The following is a 19,245-nucleotide window of genomic DNA, read 5'->3' as shown; positions in this document are numbered from 1 at the left end:
GTCTAAAGGCGAGGCGGGGCTGGCGCGGTTCCCGAGGCTGCGCGGGGCGGGATCAGCGCTGCCAGGGCCGCGCGTTCTCCGGCCGGAGCCGGGGCGCTGACGGCCGCCTCCCGCCGCGCCGTTACTCAGCACAGCCGGCGCCCCCACACGCCGCTGGCCCGGCAGTCGGCAGAGCGCGGGGCCGCCGAGCGGAGCGCCAGGTGCAGGTAGGACCTGTCCTCCTCCGGCTTTGCGGGGATGGGCGGTGTGCGAGTGACCCGCTGCCGTGATGTGTGGGCGAGTTGTTTTCTCCTCGCAGGTCCGTCCGTGTCTCTTCCCCGGCTCGGACCCGCGGCCCGTCCGCGCCGCCTGGCGCGGGCGTGTGGCGGCCCCTGGGGCGAGCGGAAAGGCCCGCGGCTTTTCCTCGGAGAGGCGGGCGGAGGGACTTCCGTGTCCAGCAGGAACTGGGCGGGAAGCTGCCGGCCCCGGCTACCCTCCCGCCCGTGTCCCTGTGTCGCTGGGGTCGGGGGTCTCCGCGGGTGTCGCCTGCCTCGCGGTGCCCCGGTGCTGTGGGCGATCTGTCCCGGCGCTCCCGCCTCCGTGGTCTTGCCCTGGACTCCGTTGTTGGAAACGGGCCCCCTGACTTGTGACACGGCTGTTAAAGTCTGGCTTTTCGCGGCTCTAAACAGTGCCTTTGAGTCACTGCTGTGGACTTCGGCGAAGCCGTTTTCAGACTCAGACACCTGAGGAGTTAATTTAGTTCCCGCCAGTCTGGTTAAATGTATTCCTTCACCTTCTGCTGTTTCTAACAGGGTGGGAGTGACGCTGGCCTGAACATTGTTCTCAGGTGTTAATATAAAAATCTAAAGTACTTGGTCAGTAATTAACTAGGAAAGTTCATGACTGCAGAAATCAGAACCGCCTGAACGCAGAGCAGTGTTGAGGGCGGAGCTCGGTGCTGGTGGCCGGCCGACCTGCGCGCTGGGACACCGGGCTGGGGCAGCCGAAACACAGCGGGGCTTCCGCGCCGGTGACCGGCGAATGGTTTTAGCAGAGCAGGTCCTGGGATCACTGTCTTGCTTGAAGCATGCAAGGCATTATGTAATCGACTTAATCCTGCAGTTGTCTATCTGGAACACTTAGAGGTTTAGTTTGTTCTTCAGGTGATAAGGCATGTCTGGATTTTTCAGCTAGTGTTTCCTGTATTCCCTTCCTTTTTTTCAGCTGTGACATTAGGTTTTGATATATACAAAGTAACCAGCAGAGGACAAATAATATCTCTCTATATAAGTTTAGATAGCTAGAATTTATAAGACTAGCAGCAGTGTTTATTTGTTTAGAATCGAATTAACCAAAGTGTAGTTTTGGTTCCATCAGACTCCTCTGTTTTCATGTAGCATGCTTTGTTCTTTGAAAACTACCTTGAATAGTTATTTCACAGTATTTCTTGGTATAGCTTTTTTCATAATTGGATAGACTTCCTTTGTGTTGTTTTCTGGACTTAGTGTGTATTCTTTCTTAATATTTTCATAATCCTTTTATGTGATACTTAATCAGATACTGATACTTTTTTTCACTAAACCTTTTGTTGCTTTAGCTGTACTAGTTAAAAGATGTTCATATCCTTCTGTTCCATTTTTAATATAACACAGGTATTGAAATAAATATGGGTACTTCAGTAGTGGATTGAACTCAAGTTTTCGTTGTATTGTGTTCAATGAAAGGGAAGGGAAAATGCTTTAGAATTTCTTGTTTCAGTAGTATATAATGAACAGTAAAGATGGAAAAAAAACCCAATCAAACAACAGACCCACAACCAAAATACACACAAACAGCAACCAAACAAAAAAACCTGAACAATTTTACTATCTTGCCCATTATGGTTTGAACAACACTTAATGTTCCAAACCAGCAGCTATATTTATGGGCTTGACTTTGTTCTTGTGAATAGTTTATACAAAATAGGCAATTTAATTAAAATATACAATTAGAATAATTTGTATTTAATGTAAATACAAGATTTCTAGATAAGTGTTCGCAAGGGTTGGGCTACTTTTGAGACTAATACATAGTGAAGTACTTAAAGATGTGAGTAATAGGTTCCACTTTCTTGTTATGATATACAGAGATAGGAGGACAGGAATAATGGCTTATATGAAAAAACTACATTTGTGTTATCCTAGGAATCACAAGATAAATACTTGAGGTGTGCTATAAGATTGAATAGACATTTTCCCCCTTCTGTCAGCCTTTATGAGAAGGCTAATTGCCAAATAATGAATTTAAATCTCTGCCTGTGGGCAGTTTTACATTTGTAGTTTTATATGTTAGGTCTTTATTCATAAGAGAGTTAAAGAGATAAAATTGATAAAATGCTCAGGCCTTCCTTTTAAAAGCTATCCCAGAAGGGGTAAGTGATACAGCTTGAGTCTGTTGTATTTCTTAGCCTCTATTTCTGCAATAGTAGAGTTTTCTGCAGTTTCTTCCACGGAATTTTCATACTTAATTACTATGGAAAGTGCAGTATAATTTTAAAGGGGATGTATATTTCTTTATTGTATTCTTTTCGTTGTTAGTATCATTTACCAGCTGTAGGAACTGTGTTTGCAGAACAGCACTGGCATTTTTATTACTACTGAAATGTTAATTAGAAGGTGAGATAGTTGTGTTGTTGGGATGTGTTGATCTCAGAATCTGATGATGCTGTAATGAGCACAGAGATTTACATCATATGCGCTCAGAAGGTGTTAGACTATACCTTAGGTATTCACAAAATGTCTTAGTCAAATGAGTCCCATTAAAGTTACTCATCTGTACTTGTGGAACCATATGCTTAAGGTAATCTGTGGTCAGAGTTGGTTTTGCCTCAGCTTCACTAAGAATCCAGATAAAGCACACATCCAGCCTATTCACACACTCATGTGAATACAATCCATCACAGTGAATGACAAACCATTCCAGCATAATAGAAACGTTGTTTGCATTTAGTTGGAACTATTCTCCTGTGGAAGTTCAGTAGGAGTTTTGTGTGAAATTGGCTCAGTTAGTGACCTGCTGTTTTTCTTGGGTCTTCTGAGTGAAGAAAGTAGCATGTATTTGTTTTAAAGGAAAAAGTTGTTGCTGTCTATGATTTAGTTGGAGAATGACTCCAGAATCAGAATCTTTAGTTTCAGCAGGCATATTTTCCATTGCATTAAAAGATCAATATATAAAGCCTGCATTAGTCTAGCACAGGAGAGAAGTAACACTTCATGTGTGGTCCTTAGCACGTCATTTGCTGTATCTGGTGACAACCCATTTTTAGCACATTTAAGCTATCTTGGGGGACAGTACCACCACATCAGCTGATTCACTGTGGTTTACTACAGTACTGCCCTGTGCATGAATCCCACAGGCCAGCTTCCAATTTCTTCTGAAATTACTTTGACAAATAGCAAATTTGAGTGAGATCATATTTGTAGTGTTGCTGGGCTGTTTATACTTACAGATAATGTAAATTCCTGTTCTAATTCTTTCTGAAAAGTGGATTGGGAAGAAATAAGAAATTCTGTAGCTATTGTTTTATGCTGGTATAGAGTACAATCTGCTGTTCCTGGGCAGAACCAACTATTTATATCTCACTTTTGGAGGTACATTTTTTTTTTTAATTTTTCACAAAAAACTAATTAACTCCACCTTAGAAGAAAATATACTATCTAACTTTGCCTTCAGCATTTCTGAAAAGGTGGGAAAACTCACTTGGAACAGATCCATTTAATAGTTTCTGATAGAAATATAAGTGGTTTTGAGTATTGGGTTGTAAGTACTGGGAAAAAAAGGATGGAGAATCACAGGAGCTTCTTTGGACTGTGAACATGAACTTACCAAGTAGAGGTGAAAGAAGCTGCTTCTTTGGTGCTCATAACTATAAGAGAGGTAAAGAGGGAACAAACATCCCCCTGCTCCCAAAAACAATATCATTTTTACTATGCTTAAGACAGGCCAAACCTTTTGCTAATACACAGACTTCCTTCATAGACTCCTTCCACTTATCCTCACTTATGGGTCTAAATGAAACTTAATGTTCACATAAACGCATCTGACAGGGATGAGCTATTCCAAATTTGAGTGACTAATTGTCCCAATACACAAGGTTATTGTTACTTCAACTGGCAGGAATATGGTCTTTAGTTCAGGACCTTCTTTAAGAGCCTATCTACCTTTTTATGGGAGCTGATCGGTACTTCCTGCCCTTTCCTACAACCTGGTAGTGTTGATATCCCGTTTCTAAGCATCTGTGGTTTCCCTCTGTTTTGAAGAAAACTAGAGACCTGGGGTGAAAACTCTTAGCTGTTGCAGCCCTTTTTTTGTACCCTTTTTTTTTTTTTTGTAGTATTCCAAGAATGCTCATGCTGTTTGTCAGACTGTCTCACTGTGCCTGTTTTTGCTGTTCTAAAAGCATGCTCCATGTAACATTCTATGCAATATGCATTCATATTGTACCACCAGGAACAGACCATTCACACATCCAAAATACAGGTAATTGTTCTATGATATATGTTAAAGTGTTCAAGGGCAGCAGTGCCCTTGAAGCTTTTTTAAAAAGAAATTTACACATTAAAACTATGCTTCCGTACATATTTAAGGACAAAATTTCAAATGTCTAAATATTGTTAGGTATCATAATAGCTAGCAGTAAGATTTTGTTGTTGGATGACCCAAATACTTCTGGAACAGCATGGTACTGTAGACAACTGAAATTTGCTTTTTTTGTAGCTTGAGTCGAAGCCCGTATGTGGAACCGTGAAAGGGTTTATATTCACAGGGAACTGTCAGGAGATGAACTTGAGACCTGGAGATAGATTTGGTATGAAAAAGTTGTTTAAGTTAAGATGAAATGTCAGATGCCTTAACACAAGGAAAGTAGTGTAAATGTTTATCTTTGGTGTGCTGGTTTCCAGCATGGTACTTGTCAAATTTTGTTGCTCTTCTTATCTCTGAGAAAAAGTATTGCTGCGACAAAGGATTTTTCCCCCGATCCCTTCTCCCTGCTCTAAATTAAGAGAACACAGTATCTGCTTTAAAGGCAACTGTGTCTTTACCTAACTTGCTTTAGGTGTAGGTGCGCTTACTTTTTTTTCCTCCTCCCCCACTGTTAAAACCAATGCTTTGAATTGGTACTATAGATTATATTGCTTTGACAAATATCTGTGATAGAGCATTTAGTTTGGGATGTGTTTCTCAAAGCATGAAAAAAAAACCCCAGTTTTGTCATTATTACAATCCCAATTCCTATGTGCAATGCAGCTAAGAATTTCTTGGAGGTTTTGGAAACATTTGTATCAGCAAGTTATGAGAAGCAAAGATAAGGTTATGGCTACATTTTAGGGTACCAAAGCTCTGCAGTGTTTGCTCGGCCAGAAGCATCATCTTGTTTTGTCTTTTAAGTTTTGATCTTCACGCACCTTTCATACTTCTCATAGTACTTGCAGGGGCCCATACCTCATGATTGCAGGCCCATACCTCTGTATTTAGGAAATGCTGTAGTGATTTTTAGCTGCAGAAATCTGCATAGCCTTAGGATACTGCAACTCTGCAACATATTTTAATTATTCTTTATAACATATGTATTTGTCAATGGGAAGAACGCCTTCTTTAATATCTTAAGATGAGGAAGTTAATTTCCTCCAAAGAAATTCCAAAACTCATGCTTGTTCTTTCCCTGGGTAATCATATTTTACTTTTGACATCAGTCAGGACTTTTGTGTTATAACTCCTCTTTGATAATATACTCATTGTGAAGTAACCAATAATACCAAACTAGATATTATATGAAAATACGCATATATGTATTTAAGTCTTTATTTTGTTAAACGTTCAAAAATTATGTATTATTTTCCAGAGATGTTATATTTACATTTTTTTATTAAGTTGGGGTTTTTTAACCCAGATTGTACCAGGAAACTGATACCATTCTCTCTTCCTGTTTCAGACAGAAGATGAATAATCTTTCCTTTAGTGAACTGTGTTGCCTGTTCTGTTGTCCACCATGCCCAGGGAAAATTGCCTCCAAGCTGGCATTCTTACCTCCTGATCCCACGTACACACTGATGTGTGATGAGAGTGGTAGTCGCTGGACTTTACATCTCTCAGAGCGAGCGGACTGGCAATACTCTTCTAGAGAAAAAGATGCCATTGAGTGCTTCATGACTAGAACAAGTAAAGGCAACAGGATTGCCTGTATGTTTGTGCGCTGCTCACCTAATGCCAAGTATACTTTGCTCTTCTCACATGGAAATGCTGTTGACCTGGGCCAGATGAGCAGCTTTTATATAGGACTGGGTTCACGGGTTAATTGCAACATATTCTCATATGATTATTCTGGGTATGGTGCAAGTTCTGGAAAGCCAACAGAGAAGAACCTGTATGCTGACATTGATGCTGCTTGGGTGGCTCTTAGAACAAGGTAAGACATTAGTTGCCATTTTTCTTCTACAGCATGCTTGTCAAATGGTTTACTTCATGTGCAAGAGCAGTTGAAACAGCAGTGCTGTGTTTTAGAATTAGTGGATTCATATCCAAGCTAACTGGTGGTGCCTTGTGCTGAAGGCATTGTCAGTATTAAGCAGGATCAGTGTATAGTACTTATATACTGGAAAAATTGAAATGGAATTAAATTTAATAAGCTGTGATTTGATCTTGAATGATTAGAGGATCATCCTTATTGTCATAGTTTGGAATCTTCTCAGCTGCAAAAATTCAAAAGGTGGGAAAAATCTATAATAATTGATACCCCAGTAACTGATTGTGTAACATTGTTGTGATGTGCATGTGAGAAAATGAAGGTTGTTTCTTCAGATAATTTCCATCACCTACTTTTTTTGTAGGGAGGGGCAGAGTAAAAGCTGGTACGAGAAAACTTGGTGAGACTATTTCTGTATGGTGTTGAAATCACCATTGTTTCAGAATTCCAACTAGCAGCTACAGCATTTCCAAAGACAGAAACATCTTTTTGCTTTATATAGAAAGCTATCTTCACAAAATATAATGTGTGGGAGAGGTTGTAATGGATCTGTGTAAATATGTCATGGTGGGAACAAAACCAGAGGAATTTGGAGCAGTGATGTTAACTCAAGCAGAATAAAAATGGGCAAGAAAAAAATGCAAATGGAAGGATGTTATTTCAGCAATTTTGGTGTTCTAAGCCTCTGGTTTTGTGGGAGATAAAATAGCAAGATGAAAGACTGTGAATGCATTCACTGATGCAGGTGAGAATCCTATAGAATCCTGCACCAAATAAGTGCAGTTTCTCTTAATTTGAGAGCATTTTTCACAGTAATTTGTTCCATTTAGATCAATATTCTTATGTTACAAATACCCAAACTACAAAAAAAATTTTTTTAAAATAGTATGCAATCATAACTGCTTGCCAGAAAAATCCCAACACACTGTGTATTTTACACCAAAAGGTTGTAAAAACCTGAAGCATGTTGTTATGGCTTGGTTGTTGCAACTTGAGCATCCTGTTTAATAATTATGGTATCAGGGACATGTGGGCTCTAAATCCTGGATCCTGGTAGTTGTCACAGTGAGTTTAGAACTTAATCAATTTAGTATTAATGAGCAGATTATCACTTTTCAGTGTTTTAAATACACATAACCTTGCATTCCTTTTACATTACAACAACAGTATGATACTTCTTTTCAAAGAAGCATATTTTATCCATGTATTAAATAGGGGAAAAGCTTGTTATCATAAACCTTATTCAACCACAGGGTTGAATGAACCAACCTGTGGTTGAGGTTTTCAGCCTCATCTATTGAAAAACATGTCGACTATGTTGTTAGCTTAGCTTTTCAGTGTTTATTTTTATTACAGTGGAAAGTTGAGATATGACTGTTCATAAGCCAAGAGCTGCAACAGGTGCACTCTTAACTGGTTTGCAACTGGTAGGTGATCTGGAAGTTAGCTACTCAGTGGAATACCCAATAACATTGACCAAAAGCATGATGTGGTTTGTGAACAATGTGGAAGACAGTCTGAGTTATTTAAATGTAACAGAAAATGGAAGAGAACTAGATGGTGAAACATAATACTTTGTCAGTTTACAGGCTCTGTTTTATAAACTAAGTTGTAATTATTGTCTCTTCTTTCTCATAATGAATGTCTGAATAGAAAACCTACAAGGAAATGGGATTTCAGTTTGAATTCTCACCTTGATTCTTAAGAAACGAAGTGTACTTTCTCTAAACGAGTAAGATTGTTCATAATTGATAAGACACGGGCTAATGGCTTTAAACTGAAAGAGGGTAGATTGAGATTAGATATAAGAAAGAAATTCTTTTCCTGTGATGGCGATGAGGCACTGGAGCAGTGCTGCCCAGAGAAGTTGCCAGGAGAAGAACAGGTTGCCCAGAGAAATTGTGGGCAACTTCTCCATCCCCGGAAGTGTTCCAAGGCCAGGTTGAATGGAGCTTTCAGCAAATAGTTCTAGTAGAAGGTATCCCTGCCCTTAGCAGGGAAGGTGGAATTACTGGGTCTTTAAAGGTCCCTTTCAACCCAAACTATTTTATGGTTGTAATGTCCCATCTAAGTGTGCTCTTTTGCGAGCAGACATTGTTGGGGGGACATCTAAATATATCTTAGAAGATATTCTTATGTTCAAGAATGACCTCACCTCAGTCACTTTTTTTGTCTGCCTTTTTTTTAATTACTTCACTTCCTATAGAAATCAGGAAATTCTGTAGAGTGTATAAAATTTGCATTGGTCTGCCCAACTTCTGAATTTCACACATGAACTGGGTTTGGTCTGCTTCTGAAAAAGAGGTTCATGTTACTAGTTACACTTGTAGTACTTAGAACAGCTTTCCAACTGGCAGACCTGGTCTCATCCTTGTATCTGAGTGCTGGATGTATCAGGGAGAAGTTCGTGACTGGATATACTGGCTCACAGTTTGGTTATCCAGCCATGGTATTCTCTTGAGCCCTGAGACAGTGCTCAGCTGTGTTAAAATACATACGTGGACCAGAACAGAGCCTTTGAGCTTTTGCTGCAGCCTTGATTCACTTTCATAGCATAAACTGTTCTGTCAGTTTTGTACTGGCACCATCTTTAACATTTATAACTAATTCTGCAAAAACAAATTAATTCAATGGATTGTTTGTAGGATACATGTGAGTATAGCTATAACTCCTTGGAAATTCTTGTTGATGAGATGAGAAAGGGACCCTAGACTTTTAAACTGTGCCTCACAGTTTGTGATGTGATGAAGAAAAGAATGGAGAAGTTACCTTTGGAGACTGATCAGTTTCCCACAGCTCCCTGCATTCCCTGTTCTGAAAAATGGAATCGTAGAACCCAGCACTTAAACGGTGTTTCTGGGGTAATTGAAATGCTGATGCGGACTTAATTGTACAGTCAACAAAACCACTTGTGGTGAAGACTTGCTAGAATCTTAGGTTTTGTGTCTTGGAAAGACAATCCACATACTCACTTATGAGTAAATCAGCACAGCTGTCCAGTGGAGACTGGACACCTGGAGTGAAATAATCTGGAACTCATACTGAGGGTGATGATGGGATTTTGCTGTGAATGTTAACACTCATGTAAGTAAATACGGAAAGCTAGTTTGGCAGCCGATCAGAGCAGGTAAACAGCAGATGTAGATGCTGAGTTGTGTCCCTATTGTTACCACCTTTGAGTATTGTAATAGGAAGCAGTAGCTACTACGTGTGTGGATGATGGCCATGAAAGAAGGTAGTGTGATTCACTACCTTCATCAGGTTTGGAAAAGTCATACATTATTGCATATTCATGTGCATAAAAGCTGCAAGTGAGGACATTCTTTTTCTGATTGTCATAGCTACCAAGTGTTGAAATACCAGGAGTCATTTTGGGGTACGCCTATTTTCTGCTGTTCTGGTCTCTGAAGGCCTTTGATGACACCCCAGCAAGGGTGGAAAGGTTTAACCAGCCCCAGGCAAATGCAGGGCAAGTGGCGCTCATTCAGAAACCTCTGAAGACTTGCCAGAATTGCCTCATGACCAGATTTACCTGTAAGAAGCCAAACAGCCCTTTCATTGTTGGTTATCATTGACTGTATAGTAATTGAAAAATTGAAGGGTAAATCTCACCATCAGATGATGTGTCACAGTGGACAGAATGTCCATAATTTGAACAGCCAGGCATAGGAATACTATTGAATCTGTTTGGATGTTGGCCAAAAGTGTTCATTTGACAATTCACAAATTACTTTTTTTCATTCAGAAGTGGGAGGGGAGGCTCAACTAGAAGTTGAGGTACCCTAACTTCGTACATTTGGAGAGAAATGGAGGTTTTATTTGAATTAGGGAAAAGTAGCTCAGTTATCATGGAAGAAAAATCTTGACAATAGAACAAGTGTATTGGTAGCATTTTAAAGTTTAGAAAACGCCAAACTGTCATGAGAGAGGCAGAGAAGGTGCAGTTTGTTGATTACTATGTGAGCAATGGGCTTGCCTCTCGTAAAACATAGTTCCTTTTTTCTTCTCCCCCTGTAAAATATTGTATACACAAGAAGGAGAATGTGCATATCAGTTGAGGAAGAGCTGTATGCTCCTAAATTTTTTTCATGGCCTGGAATATTGATAGTTAAGGTGTGAATAATGTTCATGCCTTTCATGTTCTGCAACTTGCAGCTGTAATTTCATGTGTTATGTCCATGATGACAAAAGATTCTGAATGTGCACTGAAAATTCCCTCAGGATGTTCCCCCTTGTTTCATGTGCCCCAAGTGTTGGTTTTCTAAATGTATGTTGCAATAGCTTCGCAAACCATAGCTTCTGTGGAGTATCTAGCAGCTCTTTATTTGTGTAAGCCTGAAAAGCTACTATGGAAAATGTACCCTTTTAAGGTTGATTTTATCAATACTTTATTTCATTATTGTAAATCAAATCCTCGAGATTAAGAGCCATAGTTCAGAAGTAAAAAATAAATTATTTTCTTTCTCCCCTATGTATATCCAGATCAAAATGGCAGGTATTTTTTAAAAGCTGGACAGTGTAGCATGGTAATTTCTGCTGGTATTTGTTTCTTAAAGGTAACTGGAGTTAAAGAAAAAAAAAAACGAAGAAAGAAACAAAGAAACAATAAAACTCTACCTACCTTGTTACAGCCAGACATGCATTTTGCAGTTTGCATATTGCACTTCATAGTAATGTGATATATATCCAGTGAAAATATAAAATAAAGTGAATATCCAAAATAAGTGAAGTATATCCAATTAAAGTATTCAAGGAAAGGTCAGACAGCACTTTGAGCAACTTGATTCTGTGAAATATTACCTCCTTATGTCAGGGATCTGGTCTATATCACGTTCCAACCCAAACTGTTCTACAATGCCATGAAGAGAAAAAAAAGAAAGTGGAGGGTCAGAGAAAAGGTGGACCACCACTAAGGTAAGTGTTTAGTAAAGTGCAGAAAAGGTCTTGTAACAAAGAAATATCAAGGAAATGGTGAAAGAGTTTCTGCTAAATCACGTGAAGTTCATCACAAAGGGAAAAAAAGAATATTTAGCAGTTTGGCTGTTTAGCAGTTCTTTTCCTACCAGAAGCTGAAAAGATTAGGCCAGGAGTGTTTAGGGTTGCCTCTTTTACAGGAAACCATCTATATCTGGTCAGCATATGTAGGGCCACAGAAAGGGATACTGGCTTCATTAGTTTTAGCTTGGGCCCTGGTTCCAGGCAGTGGTCTGATGGGACAGTTACAACTTATTGGCTCCTTCCTCAGCCCACCAGTGGCATGCTGTTTCTTGCCTGTCCCTGAAGACAAACAGCAAAAAGGAGCATGAAAGTAGTTGCACTGCTACTTCCAAACAAGATTTATTTAGTTTCTTCAACTAACTGTTAAGGCCTAATGAGGGGGAACTCATTGCTGGAGCTGCAAATAGGAAAGTGGTTCTTTTCTGTTTGCCAATAGCTTAGGTTTGCAGTAACATCAGCTTGTGCCTTTAGCATGGTGATGAGGCAGAAATTCAGGGTGTGCAGATACTCTGTGAGCATGTCAGAAAGCTTATGTGAACACAGGTTCTATGTCACAACTGCTCTTTAAATTCCATCTGATTTCCAGACAGCTAACCTTTAAGTGTGTGAACATAAAGGATGAAATCGGGTGTTGAAAGGAATTGAAATCTCAATTGTTTTGGGAAAGAGAAAGATGTTTCAGCCAGCCTTTAAACTGCAGACAGTATTTTTGGTTTTGTACCAATTATCTGGTTTTGTACCAGATTCTGCCCAGAACAGCTTGTCCCCAGGTAACAGTGCTTTCTCTGAGAAGGTACATCTATGCATAACTACTTTTAAGGTTTTGTTTGAAGGTCCTTTTTGGTGATTATGGCTTAAAAAAAATCCCCAAACATAAAAACACCCTCCATTACCATCACACCCACACTGAAGGTCTGTCTGTGATGACACAAGTTATCTAAGATTGCTTGAGTAGACAACAGTGTTTACATTAATTCTATTATCAGCATAATGAGCTTTCAAAGATAGTGACAGTTTTTGCATGTCTTTGACCTCTTGTAACCAGAGGAACTACTTGAAGTGTATGGCTCTGTAAATGTCATGTTCCCCTTCCTCAGAATGGCCTGTACTTACGAGGCACTGATTAAGAGAACAATGTTCCTGCCACTTTTTCTCTTGATCTGACACTCCTCCTTTGGGAGACAGGTATGTAGTCAACAGATAATTTGACACAAAATTTTGTGGAGTTTAACACGCATTTATGAGTAGCAAAAGGAATAGACAAATTTTATGAGTAGGAACTTAACAACAGTTAACTTTACAATAGTTTTTCTGTTTTAGATTGTAAAGTGATACTTCTGAGAGATAGTGACAGAGGGATAGTTGGGCTCTTTCTTTTTCCCAAACGTTTCAGGAGCCTGTTGTATTGGGCTTGTATGGCCAAGCTTTGGTAGCAGGGGGGCTGCCTTCTGTGAGAAGCTGCCACAGGCTCCCTCCATGTCTGGCAGAGCCAGTTTGTGTCAGTTCCAAAGATGAATGTGCTGCTGGCCAAGGCTGGGCCAATCAGAAATGTTGGCAGTGCCTCTGGGATAACATATTTAAGAAGAAGAGGAAAAAAAAACAATCATTGCACAGTTCTAATTTCAGCCAGAGAAGAGTAAAGTGAGAACGTGTGATGGGAACAGCCCTCCAGACACCAGGGTCATTGGAGAAGGAGGGGGAAGAGATGCTCCAGGCATTGGAGCTGAGATTCCCCTGCAGCCCATGGTGAGGCAGCTGTGCCCCTGCAGCCCTTGGAGATCCATGGGGATGCAGAAATCCACCCACAGCCCAGGAAAGAGCCCCACACCAGTGCAATGGATGTCTGAAGGGAGGCTGTGATTCCATGGGAGACCCATGGAGAGAGGAGCCCACACTGGAGCAGCCTGTCCTTGAAAGACTGCACCCTGTGGAAGAGTGACCCATGTTGCAGCAGTTTGAGGGGGACTGTTGCCTGTGGGATGGACTTGCATCAGAGAAGTTCATGGAGAGCTGTCTTGCATGAGAGAGACCCCATGATGAGCAGGGGAAGGACTCCTCACCCTGAGCAGCGAGAGAAAAGTGATGAACTGACCATAACCCCCATTCCCCGTCTCCTTGTGTTGCTGGGGTAGGCAGTAGAGCTGGGAAGGAGAGGGGTGGAAGGAGGGTGTTTTTAAGGTCTGTTTTTACTTCTAATTATCCTGCTCTGATTTTGTTAGTAATAGGTTTACTTAATATCTCTATTTCTGGCTGGTTTTGCCCATGATGGTATTTGATGAGGGATCTCTCCCAGTCCTTGTCTCAACCCATGAGCCCTTCATTAAATTTTCTGTCCAGCTGTGGAGCAGAGTGAGAGAGCTGCTTTGGTGGGTGCCTGTCTGCTGCACCTGTTCAAGAGAAGAGGGAAGACTGGAAACAGCAGGTGTTGATCTCTGTTTTCCAAGCTTCTTGGAGTTTGTTATTTGGGAGGCAGGGGTTTGATTATTTAGGTTTCTTTCTCTTCAAGCCAGAATATTCAGAAGTCTACTTTGAAGCACCACTTCTGGTTATTGACCTCATTATTTTAATTTACAGATTGCAAAACATGTAGTTTCAGGCAGGCACTGTGAGGCAATCTACTTGACTGTGATGGAGAAAGGATTACTTTAATCCAGATATCATAAATGCTTTACTTGGCTTATTTTTTTGTAGCCATCATTTATCTATGTTTAAGCTAAAAGAATTTGAACAAAAATAGGGGAAAGAATAATGAGAAAGAGAAGAATATATGTCCCCAAATGTACATTTTAAGTTGTTCTTTAAATTCCTGTTCAATGGCCTGTATCTTACAGAACTCAACATCCAAGGAAATGCAAGTGTGATAATTGGCAAGATTTATTATTTGAAAACTTATATCATAATATGCTGTGCAAACCGCATGCCATACTAGTTATGCAAAGTGTCAGGCATTAATGCAAGTTTTGTTCAGATTATGTGGGAAGGAGGGAAAGCCATACTGTACTTTCAGAATGGACAAACGTGATGTGAATTGGGAGGTTAATTGTAAGAGGATAGGTGCTAAGCTGTTCTCAGGTGTTTCAGAAGAGATACAGAAATAGCAAAGACCTTTGATTTGGTTTTTGTTTCAAAGCTTTAATTTATTGTATTTTTGTGTTGGAATTTTGAGAAAATCTTGTTAATGCTTGAAATTGCTTATTCTTTGAGAACTGTTGTGAGGTGGATGGCCTGCTAGTAGTTCCAGGCTGATGATCAAGACTTAGTGCTTTAGAAGTCTTAATTTGATCATGATCTGATTATGACTAGAAACTCTTTCTAGGAAACACTGGTAGTAATTAAGTAGTCATGATGTAGCAAGACTCCTGTGTCAGACAGAGACTGTCTCTGTGCTAATGCTTTAAAAGCTTTTACATTTCACTCTATCAGAACCCAGTTTAAATAAACAGATGAATGAAGTAGCCAATGTTAGATGTGAACAGTGGGCTTTAAACCCAATTTATCAAGCTGTTGGTGTGCCTAATGAGTTCTGCTACTGATATGTAACATTTAAGTAATACTACAATCTTGAAATCATCCTGTATACATATTTTTTATTAACTGTTTATTATATACTGATGCAATTTAGGGGATGTTTTTCCTGGCTTATTAAGAAGTACTTGTGGATTTGGGGGGAGGTATTTTTTTGTTGATAATTCAAATGTCTTGGTACACATGAAATATCTTTTTTCATATCGTTCCTGATTTTGAGTCTTTTAGACTTTACAGATTTTAGTGTTTGGTTACCCATACAGTTACTATTCAGTTATTTACCCATGTTTATAAGATACTGGAGAATCTTTCATTACTTCTGCTCCCCTGACTTTATTGGAGGTATGCAAAATATACTAATTTGATAACTTCTTCTTGAGTTTGGGTGTTGTTATATAGTGTTGACAGAAAAGATGCATGCCTTTATTGTAGACAAGGTAACAGGTCCACTTTCCTATACTTGATTTTCACTTGATTTTCCTACACTAGTTGTAGAGGCACACATCAAATTTACCTCATGCTGTTCCACAGTGACACTGGGCTAGGCTGCTCTTACTTAAAAAGTTGAATAAGTTTTTAGTAATGTATGAGAACAATGATTTGGGTTTGGGTTTTTTGGTTTAGTTTTGGGGTTTGGGGCCTTTTTTGGAGGTGATGGGGAGAAGTTGGTTTGTTTGCTGGGTTTTGGAGGAGGCAGTTGTTGTTGGGTTTGGGGTTTTTTGTGTATGGGGTTTTCTTCGTTTTGTTTTTAATGCAATGTAGTATCCCTTCCTATTCAAGGTACTTCCTTTCTCAAGTATAGATACACTGTTGCAATCTGAGCTGTGCTAAGAGTGCCTGGTTACTACAGGGCAATGGATGAGCTGCTCACTTCGGTTCCAGGCACTGTTCTTGGCCACATTACCATTCTCCTTAGAGGCTTTTCCCGTATAACCTGAGTAGCAATTGCTCTTTGTATTCACACTAATGCCGAAAAATATATTAAACGGACTTGTGTGTTAACTAGATATTTCTTTTGTTTACCCCTGTTAATTGCATCTTATTAGGAGGGAGGCTTTAACTTCAATTCTGTATTCCCTGTTGGGCCGTCTTGCTTATGGATTAGGTCAATAAGAACAAGCTTCTTGGCTAATACATGGAATGATCAGTAGTATTATACTGATCACTGTCAGTATGGGCATGCTTTAAGTCTCACTAAATTTATAAAAAATGTTACCAGCTTGCAGGTTTTATCAGGTAACAGAAGAGTAAAGCTGACCAAATTTTTGCAGGGTTGATTATGCTTCATTTGGTGATAACCAGGCACTAACCAGTTCTCTGCTGTTGGTCCACTGGAGTTAATAGTAAAGACTTTTAACAAGTACAGAAGTCACACTGCATTCACAAATCCATATTTAAAAAATTAAATCATTATTTCAATATCATTCAGGCATAAGGAAAAAAAATACTGCAAATAGAAAGTAAATAATTGCATGTTTTAGTCAGGAATGTCATAGAACACACTTGCTTGTTCTTCTACCAGCTCCTGTTTCATAGTTGATACCCTTCCAAAAATTTTTGTCTTCAGAAATGCTTTTTTTGCCTTGCTCTCTAGGTTTTGTCTGCCTCATTTTCTATGCCACTTTTTAAACATTTTTAATTTTCTAGGTATGGAATTCGCCCTGAAAATGTGATTATATATGGCCAGAGTATAGGCACAGTACCATCTGTGGATCTTGCCGCTAGGTATGAAAGTGCCGCTGTAATTCTTCATTCTCCACTGACCTCAGGAATGCGAGTAGCTTTTCCTGATACGAAGAAGACATACTGCTTTGATGCATTCCCAAAGTAAGTTGTAGGATTTTTTTTTTTTTTTACTTAGCATGCATTTTCTCTATTACAGAAGTTTTCTACTAGAGAAACAAGTAGTCTGGCAAATTCTTTGAAATTTTTTTCAAAGTTTTAATAAAACAGTTGGAGAAAAATCAGTGGATAACATCAAAGAGGAACATTTGATTTGAAGAAGTCTACAAAACTTTATATACCTTCTAGGCACTTTGCATCTCCAATCATTTTAGTGGATATCTGTGAACAAGTAATTAATTTTCCTATATATAACACGTAAATCCCTAGTTCTAGCAAGTAGTTCTATCCAGTGAATTGTTAGTCTGGGTAACGGCGAACAAAGTCTTTTGCAATATGTTTTTGTAAGACTGAAAAACTAAGTAGATCTTAACTGAAGAAAATTGCTGTCATGTATTTCAGAACTATGCCATTGTTTTCATAGATATAATCTTTTCCTTACAGCATTGACAAAATTTCTAAAATAACATCTCCTGTCTTAATAATCCATGGAACTGAAGATGAAGTAATAGACTTTTCACATGGCCTAGCATTATTTGAACGTTGCCAGAGACCTGTAGAACCACTGTGGGTAGAAGGAGCAGGCCATAATGATGTGGAACTCTATGGACAGTACCTTGAAAGATTAAAACGGTTTGTGTCACAGGAACTGGTGAACTTGTAACTTTCGTTGTATATTTACACATTTTTTTCATTTCACTGCAGAACTGCACACCTTGATAAATACGTAACTTAAAACCTGAATGTTGTGTTTTCAAATCATCTTGGTTGCCTTCATTAAATGTACAGGTAATGATTTGTCAACATAATTAGTGAAGGTTTTAATGCCAGCATTATAAACTGGAATTATATGATCATGCAGTCAGACTTGGCAGTTCATATTTCTTTGTGTGAGGTTTTTTCTTCTTAGATGTGAAGGAAAAAAATCACAAGGAGTACTGTAAGAAAATTTAATTATATAAAACCAAATGCTGTAAAAGTGTTGCCAAGTGCTTTAGCGTATCAAAAAGAAGTTTATAAATATTTTCTAAACACCTCAAAGTGTACTGTGACTTACTCTGTTGCACAGGTGTAATTAAAAAATTCTAAGCAGTAGTTCTGTAAAAATGTAATAGCCATGAAGTTTGAGCAAATACTAATGTATGTAATAAGAATAAACAGTCACTGGAAATTACCAATGCCGTGTTATAGGAAGAGGGGGGCAAAATAGATGAATTTTCCCATATTTTTCATTTATTTTTTGCTTAGTTTAACTTTAGTTATTTTGTACTCATGTTGTCCCTTAGCTTTCAGGATGATAAAATGTACCCACTCACGTTCTCAGGAGTCCTAATCTTGCCAAAATAATGCCACAAGTTATTATTGTAATGCAAGTATCATTCACGTGATAGCTACTGAGGCCACAAAATACCTCTTTGAAACCAGTAAGACTTTTAAAACCTAGAAGACTTCTTGAACCATGTAGTTTTAAACACTGATTGTCTAGAGCCGCAATGTGTCATTAAGAAGAACCTTGATGTTTATCCGACATTGTAATAAACAGTTTGAACTTTGCAGTTGTCTGATCAGGCTTCATTTTGGATGTTTAGTGTAAAAGTTTATTGGGTTTTGAGTATTTTGTGGAAATTTTACTAATCAGGCCTGGGTGTGGTGGGAGGAGTGGCAAGAAGAGAATATTGACATTTTTCTATTAACTCATTGTGAAATAAACTTAAGTTGCCTTTCCCTTGAATGCATTTTGTGTGAATAAAACTATGAAATATAAACTTAATTATATGTAGCCTGATTGTAAACAAAATAATATTCCAACAATACACACTGTGCTTCTAAGGCCTTATGTAGTTTAATTGTTCTGCTTGTTTTTTGTGATTGAGATTATTGTATACTTAAATGTAGCTTTGAGTATTGTGAAAACTTTGGTTAAGATGTGTTGATTGACAGTAAACAATATTCCACAAACTTGCAGTTCTTCCTTTTGTTTTGTTTTCCAAAAACTAGCAGCAGTTGCTTGCAGTATCAAAATACTTAGCAACTCCTCGTGTGTTTTAGGAAATCTGGCATCTAAAGCAGTAGCCCATTGTTACCAATTGCCGGCACACTTCTTTATCAGCAGCTACTGTTCTGATCACCCACCCACCCCATGCCTCACCTTACTACAATTTGCCATTTAGCATATAGGCTTTCTGCTGCAAAGCTACTTATAAACTACTTCCTTCTTTGAAATTGAAAGGACTTATTGTCTTGTGCACTTTGGTGAGTTAATTGAGTAGAAAGAAATTTATTCTCAAGCATCTAGGTTCTTGTTTGGCTTTTTGATCAAGTATGCTTCAATGAGTTTTGAAATTCAGAGTATATTCAGGAAAAACAACATTAGACTTGAGGATTTTCATCTTAATCCA

At 39.0% G+C, this 19,245-nt stretch overlaps 1 protein-coding gene across 1 annotated transcript; it reads left to right on the top strand.

Moving 5' to 3' along the window:
* Window positions 1-59: 59 nt before the first annotated feature.
* ABHD17B (abhydrolase domain containing 17B, depalmitoylase) lies at window positions 60-18,402 on the top strand. The gene is made up of 4 exons (XM_082301187.1): window positions 60-206; window positions 5,951-6,424; window positions 16,652-16,831; window positions 17,291-18,402. Exons 2-4 carry the CDS (start codon window positions 5,958-5,960, stop codon window positions 17,508-17,510), a joined length of 867 nt encoding a protein of 288 aa, XP_082157313.1. The 5' UTR covers window positions 60-206; window positions 5,951-5,957; the 3' UTR covers window positions 17,511-18,402.
* The last annotated feature ends 843 nt before the right edge of the window (window positions 18,403-19,245 follow it).

The sequence above is a fragment of the Coloeus monedula genome (genome assembly GCF_965178545.1).
Source record: "Coloeus monedula genome assembly, chromosome: Z".
NCBI lineage: Eukaryota > Metazoa > Chordata > Aves > Passeriformes > Corvidae > Coloeus > Coloeus monedula.
The sequence above is the reverse complement of the archived record's forward strand: the minus strand, read 5'-3'. Positions and strand labels throughout refer to the sequence as shown.